The sequence below is a fragment of the Falco rusticolus genome, chromosome Z (genome assembly GCF_015220075.1).
Source record: "Falco rusticolus isolate bFalRus1 chromosome Z, bFalRus1.pri, whole genome shotgun sequence".
In the NCBI taxonomy this organism is placed as follows: Eukaryota; Metazoa; Chordata; class Aves; order Falconiformes; family Falconidae; genus Falco; species Falco rusticolus.
The window spans coordinates 45,228,138-45,244,137 of NC_051210.1; the positions used below are offsets into that span (position 1 = coordinate 45,228,138).

Sequence of the window (16,000 nt, forward strand, 5' to 3'; positions counted from 1 at the left end):
TAAGGAGATGGGGGTACCAAAGACCAAGTTGAACCTGAAGAGCCTTGACAAATATTGTTTGAAATTGATCAGAAAAAAATTCAGTTGTACCCTCTGTGCTGTACCTTTACACACAGTACTCTAAAATCAAATTTTGTTATCTTTGCTGACCATTATTGTCTTTTATTAGTTCATGCTCACCATTTTAGACAGCAGAACTACTCCCCAGAATATACGGACCTTATTGCCTATTTCAATTTACAGTGTCTTTGATATAATTGCAATTATAAAACAATACAAGCAAAAGGTTACTCACTTGTATTTATCTTCTGAAGTGAAATGTGCTTTTCCAGCTGTCTACGAAGTTTCACCTCTGCTCCATATTTACCAGTAGTGCCATTGTCAGCCAAAATAAAATGAGAATGCATACTGTTGAGCACTGTCAACTTACTCATGGGATTGGACATCGTCTGGTATGGTCGGACCACCTGAATTTTTGAGACAGAGGAAAAACAAAGTCTTAAAGACAGAAGACCTCTGAACTAAATCAATTATAAGATAACAGCTGACAAGATGATACAAAAGAAAAATACAAAATCAAAATGAATTGAAGTATTGCACTCAAACACTGTTGTCCTCTATAAATAAAGTAGAAAATAACCTGAGCACTTAAACCAGTGTGGCCACTTCTTGTAAACACTGACCTTTTAGACACTGACACTGCTTAAAGGGTTTTGCATGTAATGTGTTTCAATAGCATCAATGACCACTGTCTCAGTGTTAAGTTCAGCTAATGGTCAGTCCTCCAAAGATCTGTGTGACTACACACACGCCACAGACCCTGTCCGCTGCTATCTTTCAATAGCATTGCTATTAATATCTCATCTGATCAAAATCTTTGATCTTTCCTTCACAAACCCCATAGAGCACCATGTCCCCTGTCCTAGCTCATTCAGAGCCACGTGCACAGGAGTTCCTCTGCAGATATGCCAATACAGGTGAGTTCCACTCTTGAAGAGGTGTGTACCAGCTCCAGTTTAATGGAAAAAAACTATTGCCCCACTCTTAGCATAGTATAAAAGCAGATATTTGTGTTCACAACAGCTTTAGAAAGTTTCCATTCAATGAACAGTTTGCTACACTTCCTTTGATTTGTTTTCATGAGAAGAAACCCTTCTGCAGACAGAGAAAGTTGTTGCAGAACTATCTCACCCAGAGCCTCTAGACAGACCAAATAATAGCACTGGCCACATTTGGCTATCAGCTACTTTGGTCCGTCTTCAGCCACATAAGTAAGACTGTACTGATGTGGCAAAAGAACTGGTGATGTGTCAAGGGATTCTGGCTGATCATTCAAAGAGATGTGCTAGAAGTATTTTTCCCTGCATTATTCAAATATGTCTTGTCATTTTGGAAACACAAAACTCCTGAAAATTTGTAAAATGACATCCTAGCTGAAGAAATACTGAAGTGACTTGCTACAAAATTCAGCTGAGCTGTGCTTCAGCTGCAAGGAATTTTTTTCACATCTCTGGTGGTAATTTTACAAATCTAACAAAATCTGGTGCTTTTTAATGCACAGAAGTATAGAAGCAAGTTTTGACAAAAATGCTTGCAGACAGAAATATATTAACTTAATAATTTCTTCCTAACCTTCTTTCCATTTTTGTTATTCTAAAGAGCTCTCTAATTGAGGCATAATTCTTTATAAATCATATGCATCAGTAATTATTAGGCCAGAGATATCTTTCCCTATTATTTCCACTTGCGAATGCTTGCAGCACTTTGGTTAACTCTTGGATGGCAACGGGAAACCCACGGACTCATTTTGCTGTTATAAACTGCCACACAGAGGGTACTCTGTAAGCCTTTTGTTCATCCTGCAAAAGGGAGTTAATAGGTCTGAGACAACCAAGATGGCAGCTTGCCAACAGCAAGGCAGTGCACTCCACTGTGAGAACAGGTGATAGCTTTGGCTCAAGTTTCTTTTATACTGTTTCCTTTGGTGCCCCATTCATAAACCATTTATTCTACAGGCTCATATAGCTTAAAAAGTATCAATAGACTGCTGGGATGTGTTTGTTGACTAGCTTCTACAGACGCAGAAACAATGAGTCCCACGCTAGTCAGAAAGAAAAAGAAGTTTCTTTCTCACACGCCTAAGAATCAAAAAAAATCAGACTAAAACAGTTACAGATGTTTTAAACTGCCTGCCCACCTCTCAATATATAGAGTGCACCTGCCAGCCAGATCCAGTAGAAGAGGAATGACTTGAGTTGCCTGTTCATTGTATGATTACAAATTGCTGCGCATGCATTTCTTCTAGCAGCTTGTGGTTTGTCCCTGTGAGCCACAGCTTAAAACTTTCTCATGGTGACAGCTTGATCTGCAGTTCTAATGAGCTGCCACACCAAAGGCTCAGCACATTGACAGCAATGCTGCTGCAGGGCAGATTAGAAGACTGCACTTTGGTTCTGTGTCTGCTGTTTAGCTACAAGGTGAATCTTATTATTAATCAATTTTGTGGATGTAAAAATGAGAATACAATTATGTTCAATTGAACTGTTCACAGCATACACAGTTCAACAGCTGAAATACTTTTTTTAAATAACAAATAATAAACCCACACTGTCAGAGTCTTTTCCTGATTAAAGTACAAAGAAAATCTTGAGGAAGGCAAGAAAATCCTAGGCTTTGAGGCTGTTTTCTTGAGGCGAATTGCTTTTCCATAACACTCAGCAGATTTTCATTTTCTCACTCTTGCAGTTCCCATTCCTTTGTTCTTTTCAATCCCTTACATTTTACAAGGAAGTTAAAAGGTCGGGAAAACTTTGACTTTAATGTCTTTTCATCCTCCTTCTGCATTGAGAAGACAGAATAATGTCCCCTGGCATCTTCCTCTGCAGAGCTGAAAGGAAGCATTTATGCTTAAGACAACCCCTCTAAATATAGGTTAATGAACGTGACAGCAGCCACACTGTGAAGCAGTACTTGCGCCGTATGGGCTGAGGGCACTCTGTCAGTAGCTGAGGAGCTGGACTAACCTCAGCAGTTGCATTTGCACCCTGAGATGGGAGCAAGCTTGAATTAAAAGCACTGCTACACTCTGTTTACATTCCCCATGGGCATGTGACACTCAACATAGGGACAGCACTTGAAAAATCTCTCAGGGTAACTCACCATGGACAATGAGCATGCATGTGTCATGGGATCCAATGCATGAATCTAAGCAGTCTAGGTGAAGGCAAAGAATTTACAATAAACTTAATGCGTTCACAGTAGTGGCAGAGAAAGAAAGAGATGCGTGCTTTGCTTCTCAAAAAAGTAGTAGCTGTTGTTCAAATTAAGCCTTCTCTTCAGCCTCACTGTCCTGGGGTACACCAGGGAATAGAGTAGATCCTGGTTTAATTTAGAGGATCCTGCAAGCATCATGGTCCAAATCCTCTGGATATGCCACAAAAATGTCAGTCCCCAGCTTCTCCCCAGGCATGCTTCCCACCTTGTAGTTTGCAATGAGAGCGCTGATTCTTTTTTCCTTACACCTTTCCTTCAAGCAATTATTTCCTGATCAAGCCTGCAAGGGGTCTCTGATACTTTGACACTGGATAAAAGTTAAACAAACTTGTGACCTATTTGTGGTTATTCATGTTTATTTCCCCAACAAGTCGATTTATTCTCAAAGAATAACATCTTTCTGGAAGGATAATTGCAAAATATCTACCAAAACCATGTCAAAATTGGTAACAAATCCAAAACCAATAAAGTAATCTACACTTATTAATTAGTTGCCGCAGATTTGTAACTTCTATTGTTATTCTGAAACCTGCAGACAATAATTAAAGCAAAGCATTATCTGACTGAAACTGTGAAAACAAAGAAGTATGAGAGACAGAAGGAAGCAGTCTCATCCTATAAGCTGATGTTGTTATTCAGATTACTATGAAAGAACAAAAAGGAAACGTGTAGCCCATCTTCACAGTCTGATGTATGTGTTGCCTGGTACACATACACAGAACAGGTAATACAAATGCTGGTGTTTCTGTCAAGACTCACCGGAACGAGGTTAAAAGATAGCAGTTTACAGTTGTGAGTTCTGGCTACATACCTACCAAGCTTGACAGCTATATGATTTTTTTATATATATATAAATGCCAATTCTTGAATGCACACTTTTTCTGGTTTGGATAACCTTTGGTAATCTCAGGGAGGTAGGCAGTATTCTGAAAATGAATGGGACTTGGTACTAGAAGAGTGGAGTCCTTTATAATGAAGCATATAGTGATGGGATCAGGGAGATGGGAGTGGCAGGACCTGGTGTGTTGATGAAAATAAGCCTTGCTCAGTTAGTTCAGCTGTAATATAAACAATTCCAGTTCTTTAAGCTTTAAGCTTTCCTCATTGATTATGTTTTCTGTACCTCCTGTTTGCTCTTATTTACTTGACTTATAAATAGACATTGGCCTTACCTGTGGCCAATGCCATAAATCAGTCCTGTTACTAGATTCCAGCATAATACTAATTTTTCTGAAACAGCATAGAGATGTGATGTAATTGAGTTGTTAACTATTAATAACCACCTGGTGACCCACTACAACATGGAAGGACTTCACTTTTCCAGGAGAAGTTTAGTCCATTATTGCCCAGGGATTTTGAGAAGTTCATGCTAGCACTTGCTCCATGACAGGCTGATTCCAACTTCTCTGTTGTGATCCTGCCCTCCAAAGTGCACACAACCTTCAAGCTTTTGTTTCCTCCCTATTCCAACATCCAAACTGATACTGAAAAAAGCTGAGGATGTAACTGAGCAAGTAGGGCAATACTGCAGAGTTCTGCTGCGAGTACCATTTGAGCATCCCAGAAAAAACTTTGCTAATGACATGTTCTCACCTCAAGTTACAGTTATAAAATTCAGCAAATGCACTAATATAAAAAATGGTTACTCTGAAACTGCAGTCTCTAATAGATCAGAAGCATTATCATCTAGAAACAGACTGAGAAATCCAGGGTTTATTTTTCAACAAAATAAATATCTAAAGATGTTTGGATTTAATTTATATTTAGTCCAATATAAATACAGATTTTATATAAAAATGGAAAATATTTGCTCCTTATTTATATGATTTTATCTGTATAGGAGAGTAGATTTCAAGTAGCAGTAAACATACTCATTGCTTGGGTTTTACTATATTTATTTTTCCTGAATATTCTGAGTAGTACAAAAGAACAGGCTTCTGCTGTTAGTGAAATCTGTAAAGAACATTGGCAATGACTGTGCTTCCAGCATTTATGTTCCAGGAAGTAAAAAATATAACTTATTCTGGAACAGAGAGCATGAAAGGGGTTGATAAGTGTGTGTGTGTGTATATAAAAAAAATATAACATATATATCTAATATAATATAATAGATATTATATTATACATTAAAGTATATACAATATGTTATATATAAAATACTGTATAATAAATATATATTATATATTATATAATATATATATAAAATAAATAATAATAAATAAATTTGCTGTGAGAAAGTAGTTTTTTTCTCACACTTTGCTTTTATGTAGCACTTTTATCTGTTTATGCACAAATCTACAAAGTAGGCTTATATTTTGGGTTGTGCATTCTGCTGAACATTCTAAATGATAAAAGAAATCATTCTAAATGATAAAAGCTGACCCTTATTTCTTCTTTTTCATTGGCTAAAGCCTTTGTTAAAAATAACAAGTATTTCACTTTTGCCAAAATTTCTGCTGAGCTTCAGTTTTGCCATATTCCAGTTGTTGAGTGTAACCAACAGGTCAATGAAGCAATACAGGGAGGGAAACACACTATAATCCAAGGCTATAAGAGTAGTCTAAGGGAGACAAATAAAATGGAAGAAATTTGAAGGGAATTTAGGAACTTCTTACGGCAACTTGCTGCATTCATGTATGTAAGGATTTTTACAGCATGTCATGGGTTTTGCAGTGATTCAGCATAGCAGCACAGAGCTGAATTTTAGTTTCAACTTGTTCAGTAAGTAAAAGGTTGGATTTTCCCCCCTCGAAACTTTAATTACTAACAAATGTATTCTATTAAGTTACTAGGTTATGTACTACAGCATCTTGACTGACCAATGACATATCACAGTATGCTGGAAATGTCCTTCTCACTAAGTTGCACAATAAAAGTGTATTTTGATTTAAGTCTCAAATACTGGGTTCTTTGGGCTACAAATGAAATTTATTTGAATGATTTCATTGAGCAAAAGGAAAATACTAAAATCATGTCCACTTCGTAATCTAGGCACTGTTACTACTGAGGTGACTAAGAATTAAACCCAAATGAGGACTGAACAGTCTCTGAAAGGAAAGACATGCACGCTATGAAGACTCACAAAGTGCACTCCTTTAAAAGGAAGAATGGCTCTCTATGTAGGAAGTACTTTATAGTTGAAGTTTTCTACAAGACTGAGCAAGCCACCCTACATCCTCAGTTCTGTAAGAAAATTGGAAGTAAGGCAACTAACTAACTTTCCCTTGTGTGCTTTGATTTTAAATTAGAATCTAGGTGTGTTAAGATGGGCACTATTTTCTGCTATATTGCTTTTACAGTACTGGAATAAGACAAGTCTCTTTAGGGAGCTTTAATCATCACAATATAATGAATAGCAAACGACAGTAATATTTTGCTTAACTTGGCCAGTCCTCTTTATGGCTCTGAGGAAATCCTTCGGGATTGCCAAGAGCTGACTGATCTGGATCGATTGGTAAATGTAATAAAACTCCTTAGCTGTGACTTTAAGATCCATAGAAGCCAGGCAAGGGCTGGATCACTAACACAGGCGCAGGTCTGCAGAGCATGCTGGACTTGCCACAAGGCACAGGAGGCAGGAGGCAACATGCACTGGGGCACGTGCAGTGGCATTAACTCTCCCCCCTGCCCACCACTCCCCAAATCCCATGACTAAGAAAATTTTCTATCTATGTGATGCTGGAAGGGTATGTTTTGACAGCTCTTCAGTTCTGATCATAATTTAACTAGACGTCGTGTATATAGGTATAAAGCCACATTGATGCTGAAGTTCAACAGGCCTTTTACTATTGGTTGACTTTTTCCACCTCCTGCATAATCTTTTGTAGCCTTTGTTTCTTGTTTAATGTTGATTTACATGCTTACGGTGCTATTTACAGTTCCTGTTTTTGGTTCATTTCACACCATTCACATCTAATGAGCCAGTACCCTTTGATTTTCAAAAAGCTTTCAAAAAGCTTCCTCACCAAATGCTTCTAAAGAAACTGCACACATTGGATAACAGGGAAAGTCCTTTGAGGCACTAGTAACTGAGGAAAGCTAAGGGTAGGGAAGACAGTAAGAAGGAAAAGTTAATTTTTGCAAAGACTGAGTGTTACTAAGAAGACTTAGTGACACAAGTAGCCTGCCTTAAGCTGGGTCATGTTCTGTTCAACCCAGTTGTAAGGGATTTGGGGTTAAGAAGACTGTGAAAATCTGACAGATATTTCAGTGGACTATGAAGAGTTAAAGGAAGTCTTCCTAAAGCAGCCTGACTAGGCAATAAAATGGAAGATGAAATTAAATATTGGTAAGTATAAAGTAATATCATTACATGTGCATTAGAGATGGACAAAACCAGAAGTGCTTCAGCATTGTATCATGCCATTGATAAATCATTTTATGAAAATATTAGTGGCCAGGAAGTTTGGAGGGGCAATTTCAATTCTGCCTATCACAAAGTACATTTTGGAACTATTTTTGTCCTTTAGTGATGACCCTGCAATTGTAATGCTATTGGTATATTTGTGGGTCCATTAATGGAAGACTTTACCCAAATTTGTTTTCTTTACTGGTTTTTAAACTTCTGTCGCTTTCTGTCTGATGATCAGACTATTAACCTTTTTTTGGATTACCAGAAAGCTTTTTTTTTTTGAAAAAAATTAGTATACAACTTCTTGGTTCCCTGCTAAATTGGAAGGCTATTTAGAGGAAAACGCCTCTTAAAGAAATCAGAAATCAGAAATCAGAGGTGGCTGTTCCAGTTGGCTGGAAGAGCTGGGAAAACAACTTGTTTCTTCATGTCTTTCTATGGTGACTAGCTGAGAACAAAGGTAGTTAGCTTTCCAACAGGTGGAAATAACTAATGGAGGAATACCAATGTCCTCAAATTCACAACTAATTTGATGTCCTTTCTTGCCTTCTTTCATCTTTCAATGCTTCCATAACTCCATTAATAGTCTGTAATGACTGATCATTTGAAATTGATGTTTACATTACACTTTAACACGTTGCATCTTGCCTTTGTGATTAGCTATTTCTGCTTGTCACCTTTTGCACTGCATCTCAGAAGAGTTCATTAGTGAGTCACAATACTGATTAAGAGTCCCGTCCTGCTTGTTTGTATATATTAGTAACCCTATTATACAAGCGCTAGTGGTATTAAGAGTACAAACTCCCCTGCTAACACAATTCCTCCTAATGGCTATACTTTAATAATGAATTGCAATGAATTCCAGCTAGATCAGTTTCTTCATACTGATTGTAATTCCTTCTGACCTAACTGATACTTGAATTTTCTTCCCCTCCCCAACTTGCTAAGGGGTGAACATACAGAGATGAATGGTTTAGAGTAATGTAGTCAAGAAAAACGTTTATTATTCAGAATGGAGACTATCTTTTCTCAACTCAAAGTTAGCCACTGTTTCTCAGGCAGATTGCTTGGGAATGAATCAGAGGTGAGTTAAGAAAAACAAAGGTCTCAGAGAAGTTTCAGGTAACATATGAGCAGTGTAAGTAAATTATTCACATATTTAAAATCAGGGAATTAATCTTTCTGAGTAACAGTATAGGTTTAAAAGACAAGAATGATGTGAAAGAATACAAGAAACACTGACTTTGCTCTTCAGAAGGTGACTGAAGTAATGATTCTTTGAGGTCTGATCTCATGTCCAATACACCTGTAAGACTCTGCACAAGCGCAGCAATAAAAATGTGTAGGATGGAATATACTATAAGGGGGACGGTCTGAAATTCTGAATTTAACCAGTGCATCATAGGATTGTTTCAAAATAAATAAGATTGAAGCTTTGCAATCCTTGTTTTCTTAGGCACTTTTCAGGGTTCATAGTGTTCTAAGGATGAAAAGAATATATTTTCAAGAATAGCATCTAATGAAATATCTTTATGATTTATTTTTAAAGAATATACAGTGCAGGAATTTTTATTATTGCTTTGTCAAAACTGCTATCAACCATAATGGAAAATCTGTGCATAGATTGATTTTTTTGCTGCAGACATTAATTCTATGAGGAATTGTTAAGTGAAAGATGGAGAGAAAAGGAAAATTAACTGGAAGATTTATATATATTGGAGGTGATCTGTATCCATATAGGGCTTACATCTTTGCCAATCAGGTCCTCTTGATTTTCCACAATCCCCCAGGGGGCTATACCAATGGTGCAGATCTTCCCCCGAGATTTTGAAGCATGATCTTTCAGCGCATCTCCAACATGCCGAATGACTCCTGGGAAAGAATACGCATAAAATAGAAATTCAAACTATGTCCTTTTTGTTCATTATTGAATGGATTTAGTACAGAATTCTTTTTGAGGGAACATCTATGCATATACTTACAATTCAGTAAAGCTACGAATATATTCCTGTTGATTCTTATTACAGTAATACTGTAAGTCCATTTTATCTAATCTAAAACATGTTAAATGAAGTTGCAAGAAAAAAATTACACAGCTCTATAAATAAGAAAGGAAATATTGTCAGCTGACTGCAACTTGTTTAACTGCACTTGTGTTCACAAATGTGTGCGTGCAAGCATTTGTATCCTTCCCAAGGACAGAAAGCAGCACAGGAATTAAACACCTCCCCCAAACCCCTAAAAAGTGTAACTTGTACACAAAAGTTTCAATCTGTCTGAATAAAGGATGGAAATGGAAAATGTCATTATACCACTCTGTGGTGAGCTATTCTACCATTCCTTCCAAACAAACTGAGTCACCTGAGATAGCTTCCAGTAGGTACTAGAACCTGCCCTGGGGATCAGTGAGAAAACAGAAAGTAGTACAGAGACAGTGACTGCTCCCCAGCTTGTTTCCAGCCGGTTGCTGATAACGCTCCTGGCAAGCTTTAAGCCAGCTTTGTTAGTGTTTCAGGGGAATGTTTGTGCGGAGGGCAAGTGCCTTATCCTCCTTCCTTTTCATACAATGATTTTTTTACCTGTGCACCAATAACTATTTTTATGATGCGGCTGCACTATAGCAGACCTGTGGATTTGCTGCAGACATTATCTGTTACTCAGTTTCTGTGTTTGCTTCTTGCTCAGGTTCCACAATTTCAAGATGACTGGTTTGGAATTACAGGTCACATAATGGATGAGATTTTAGCTGTAGTTTTTCTACACTGTAAATAAACCATGTAAGAAAAAAAACCCCAACCTAGCAAGTCCTCTACATCCTGGAATCTAATTTCCTTCCTGTGGTGGAAAAGGATAAAAACCCTGTACCTGCATGTCCTGGTTTCAGCTGAGATAGAGTTAATTTTCTTCTTAGTAGCTAGGACGATGCTGTGTTTTGGACTCAGTATGGTTATAGTGCTGCTAACACACTGATGTTTTAGTTGTTGCTAAGTAGTGCTCATTCTAAATCAAGGACTCTTCCTTCAAGTCTCCCATGCGCTGCCCATGAGCAGGGGCACAAGAAGCCAGGCAGGAGCAGAGCCAGGACAGCTGACCTCAACTAACCACAGGGATATTCCGTACCACAGAGCTCCTGCTCAGTGTATCAGCTGTGGGGAGTTGGCTGGGAGCTGCAGATCACTGCCCAGGGACTGGCTGGGCATCGGTCAGGCGTGGTGAGCAACTGTATTGTGAATCACTTGGGGGTTTTCCTTTGTGTTTTATTCCTCTCTCCCTCTCTCTCCTTGCTATTATAATTGTAATAATAGTAATAATAACAACAATGATAATGATGATAATGATAAACAGTTTTGTTTTATTTTATTTCAATTATTAAATTGTTCTTATCTCAACCCACGAGTTTTACCTTTTTGCTGATTCTCCTGCCCATCCCACTGCAGGGGGGGTGGAGTGAACAAGCAGCTGTGTGGTACTTGGTTGCCAGCTTGGGTTAAACCATGACACTGCAATCAACTATGAATGAAGCTACGATCCAGTAACCCAAAGGATTCAAAGCAGAAAAACTGTCCAGGCTGCAAAAATTTCTGCTATTTAGAATAATCAACTTTTGGTATAACGTGAATATTCAGAACAACTTGTCTAAGTCATTTAAGAGTCATGGTTATAGCCAAGTATGCATCATCCCTGTCACCTCACTGACTCTTAGTCCAACAGCAGTATTTCAGGTTTTTTCAATTATACTTTTCCTTATGATAAATCTGATTTAAAAATTCATCAACAGAACACACTGTACTCAGAAATTCCCAATTTGTACAATTTCACATAGAGATAAAACACTTAATTTTCATCTACACAGTCTGAAAACCTAGCCCTGGCATAATCAACTGCTTTGCTCCAGAAATCAAAACCAGCAACGAGATGTAACTGATAATGAAGAACTGCTTCTGGAATTATAAGTTTTTAAAATAACACACAACAACTTGAACTTCACTGTTTTGTCTAGGTAATTTTTTTATTACAGCAAAAATAATATAATTTCAACAATAAGAAGTTGACTTTCTTTGTTTATTTGTATTGTTTTGGCATTTGCAGCTATGATGATAGTATAAAGCAGCTGTGCATTTGCCAAATGGCGATGTTAATAGTCAGTCCTTGTTTACAAAGTTTCTGTAGTTTGATTTCTACAGTTTCTGTTGTAATCCACTGCAATGTGTGTACAATATCTAAGTTTTCTAATGTGATATTAACTTTCAATTTGTATCTGTCTTCATCATCATCACTACAGGAGTATCTGGCAACTAACATTCTCACCACAGTGTACAGGTCGATATTTAACCTGATTTTCTTCCTTGTTCTGCAGAGATGTAGGGGATATTACATACATGTGAGTCTGTTTATCTGTATAACACTCTGGAAGCTACGCCTCTTCTTTGCTATTTGTATTACTGCTGTGATAAAACTAAATATTGATTTAAATTTGATGTGCTCTGGAAACGAAAAGGCCCAAGACTCCTATTAAGCATTCATATTCAAATATGTAGGAGCTGATCCACAATGCACTAAAATTAATGCATGATAGAGTGATTACAGTGTTTTCCATAGACAGTAAGAGGATACACTCTGTGGGATCACTAAAGTAATAAATGCTAGCTTTGTTACTGCAGAAAATGAAAACTACGTAAGAACTTACAAGTACGTGTCCTAGCTCAAAACTTCTTGCATGTATTTCTAGCAGAACTCTTCAGCTTTCCTCTGCAACTCTTCTCCTTTCTGCCTCCTTCAAGGAGGGTAACTGGGAAGACATTGCCCAACCTTTTTTATCTGGAGAACTATGTTTTGCAGCTTATTCTCAAAACCTACGTGTGGTCACTCAGTGGAGCTGGGTAAGCTGTTACCTTGGGTCATTAGGACACCCGTATGGTATGTTAATGATGTTCTTAACTTAGAATAGAAATGGCAATGTTATCACTCTTGCTGCAGGGGTAATAGAAAAAAATTAGGTCAAGCTGTCTATAAGAAAGGAAAAAGTGGTACTTATTTACAATAAAGTTTTCCATCACATCCACAAAACAGACCTTTTCCCCTTTCATACTACAGATCACCTTATAAGATAAAATAGAGGTCTTTGGATGAAAATTTTTTCCATTTTATGTAAAGAGAGTTTGACTTCTTCAGTTTCTGGTTAGTAGTCTCTCCCTGTAGCTTACTGTTATTCTAAAGACTTCACTGCAATATACTAATATAACTGCTAAGCAGGAGGCTTTACTTTCAGCTCTCCAGTGTGCTTTTCATGCCTTAGCAAACCTTTTATTCCCTGGTATCTGCCAGGCTGGTACGAACTTGGCATTTGCTTGTTTGCATATCGTACAGCCAACACAAATTAAAACATGGAATGGCTTCTTAATCTCACCAGTCCTAATTTTTTTCTGTCATGAAATCTCCTAGATGTCACTGTGCTTTCATTTCAATGTTGCTGTTACCTGTGTTTACTCCTCCAGTGAATATCCATGCTCCAGTTGTCATAGCAGCCTTAATGAGGCCTTTTCCAAAGACTTGCTTGAGTTTTGGCTGAAGTTCGAAATTCTGAAGGCCCCCGTGCACAGAGATGAGAAGTTTGGGGAGCTCAAGCTGCCACTCTTTGGTCATCAGATGCAGAAGAAGGTCAGGCTTTGTGTCAAAAGACACACGTACATACTGCAGAAATAAGGGCAGGAGTAAAGCAAAAAAGATTGGTTATACTCACTGGTTCCTAACACATACGATCTATGCCAAACAGAACACTGAAAAAAGGCAACCTTTATGACAAAAGCACTAATTGATAACGATGATTTTCCAAAACTTAAGTAACTGGGAAACTAGAAATAATGAAACATTTGCAATTTAAGAAATTGAGTCATTAATTATTTCAATATGCTTAGTAATGCTTGAAAGATAAATGTCTTCAATTTATGGATATAAAAACTGGAGCAGAAATTTAAATGGCCTGCAAAATTGACCTAGGTAGTCAGTCACAACTATGCATTCATTTGTACCTTATTTTCAAATTAACAATATCAAACTCTCAAATGGTAGGAAGTAAAAGGAACAAGCTCAGTTGTTCAAGCACACAAGTTTAAACTGAACAAGACTAATAAGCAGGTACCTTTCAGGTGAATGAATGCTAATTGATGGGTTACAGACTACTTTGTATCGATCATGAATTTACCTAACAGGACACAGGACCCTAAAAGTGCTTTAAAGCACATTTACAAACTTTCAGTTCTTGGCTCTTCTCTGTTACACCTGCAGCATTTCGCGGCAAGGGAGATCATACCCATCTGTGTGTGCTCAAGGATAACTGTCTTCAAAATTTATACAGCACTACCATGTTATACACATAACTATCTCTTCCTGACAAGCCTTTCTGTCTGGGCTCTTTTTCCTACTCCTGTTGTTGATATATGAAAGGTTTCACAAAGCCCATGGTAGGGCAGATGATACTTTTCTGAATTCCAGTTGCACAGCAGAAATGGGATGTATCAGGAGAAAATTTGTTCTGTAGCTGGTAAGATCTGGAAGGACCCGCTTAATTGAATAAAATGGATTATACAAAGCCATTCATCTATCTTACTGAACTGATGCATACTGAGTTACTTCAGCAATCATTCCCTTGACGGGCTGCCAGTACAGCTATCAGGTCTATAACACAGGCACCTTCGCTTTCAGCTGGAGGAATGCCTAGTTCTAACGTATTGCAACATGCCAGGTAGTATAATATCCACATATATTATATAATAATTTTGTTCTTTTTTAACATGTCTAATCAGTATTTCTTTCCAAAAGGTTGTTCTTTTTTTGTAAATCATATGACAGTAAAGTGGACTCCTTTCTAGTTTAATAATAAATAAGGACTTAACTTTTTCAAGAGTGGGTTGTTGCACAGTGAACAGCCATTCTTTATATTTCTAGATGCTGAAGCCTGTTTGGGCAAATAGTCACAGGGAAGCAAGGGGGGCACAGCCAAACTGAAAGCTGCGCAAGAACTTGGGAACACACATTCAACCCAGTGCATCAGTAATGTTCTCTGCAGGAGCCAGGCAAATTCGTAACAGCTAATGGACAAAACATACAATATTCATATCTGGCAAGAGCTTAATGTACCCTTGAGCTTATATATACATGAACTGCACCCACACAGCATCCCATTTCCTGTGTGGGAGTTAAAATCTTGCATGGCACCTGAACCTGCCGACCAGATGGTGAAACTAATAATTTTGTTTGGGATTCAAGGGCTGTCAAAGTTTTAACACAACAGAGGGGTTGTAAGGATACTGATCCTTACTCCCTTTGCTCCGCCCTTAGGGACAGCCGAGGTTGCAAAGGACAATGCCTTGTTAATACTGCATTAACAGACAGATGACATCCTTCAGCTGGGCCTACGCGGAACTTCTGCTGGTCAGACTATGGAGGTTATGTTTTGGTATCACTGTACCTTACCTCTGTTTTTTGGTGAAGACAGATTTGGAGTTTTAAGGAGATAATTAAAGTGAATTTCTGTTAGTAATGCCCATAAAATTTGCTGAAAACAGAGGCCATGGCATCATCTGGGATGGTATTGGGATGAAGGCAAAAATGGCATCAGATGTGTATTAACTAATCAATCCAGCCAGTGAATGTTTTTTTTGATTCTTTAGGATTGTTTTATACCCTAGAATTTGTGACTTCACTATCTTAAGCCTATGTATTAATTGGCAAAAACCTCTTTCATTTTTTTTATCCACTAAGACCTCTGAATTTCAATAAATATAAATAAACATAGTGAATCACAATGTTAGGAGAAATATTTTCTTGCATTCATTTGAAATGTACACATCTTTTGCTGAAAACAACTGCTTGTTCTTTATACTGCAAACCCCTTCTATGCTTATGATAAGAGTTCATTTTACTTCATAAGAAGAAAATATAAGCAAAAATAAATCTCAGAGTTTTTTTCATGTAAATTACAATTTAAATCATCATGGATAAGCTTTACTGTTTTAAAGTTTATGAGAAGGGCAATGGTGTCAAGCATCATGATTTTTCTTCCATGCACAGATCTCAGGTTTTATGACTGACTCATGTTTGCTGTTACAGAGGCCATTTTCAGTTTGGTGTGCTTGGGATTACTCTTCTGCCATTACTTAACATGTTAACTAGTAAGTACAAGAGAATTCTTTTGTCATCACTTTCAAAGTACGCATTAAATTATGAATAAACACTTTTAAGGCCACTTTTGTCCATATTAAAGATTCATTTCTTTCAATCTTGTAGCAGAATATTCGGCCTTTTCAGTTTTTGTTTAGAATCTTAATGAGCATTTCTGCTGTTGCTGAATTCTTTTTCTATAGCTTCCAGAGGCAA

General features: G+C 37.5%; 1 protein-coding gene across 1 annotated transcript in view; it reads right to left on the reverse strand.

The window, feature by feature from the left end:
• TRPM3 (transient receptor potential cation channel subfamily M member 3) overlaps nt 1-16,000 on the reverse strand; it is a 286,044-nt gene that overhangs the window by 125,557 nt on the left and 144,487 nt on the right. The window contains exons 4-6 of the mRNA XM_037374290.1: nt 13,102-13,315; nt 9,372-9,496; nt 296-467 (exon numbers count right to left, since the gene is read on the reverse strand). Coding sequence (XP_037230187.1) covers nt 296-467; nt 9,372-9,496; nt 13,102-13,315 — 511 coding nt within the window. The remainder of the gene's footprint in view (nt 1-295; nt 468-9,371; nt 9,497-13,101; nt 13,316-16,000) is intronic.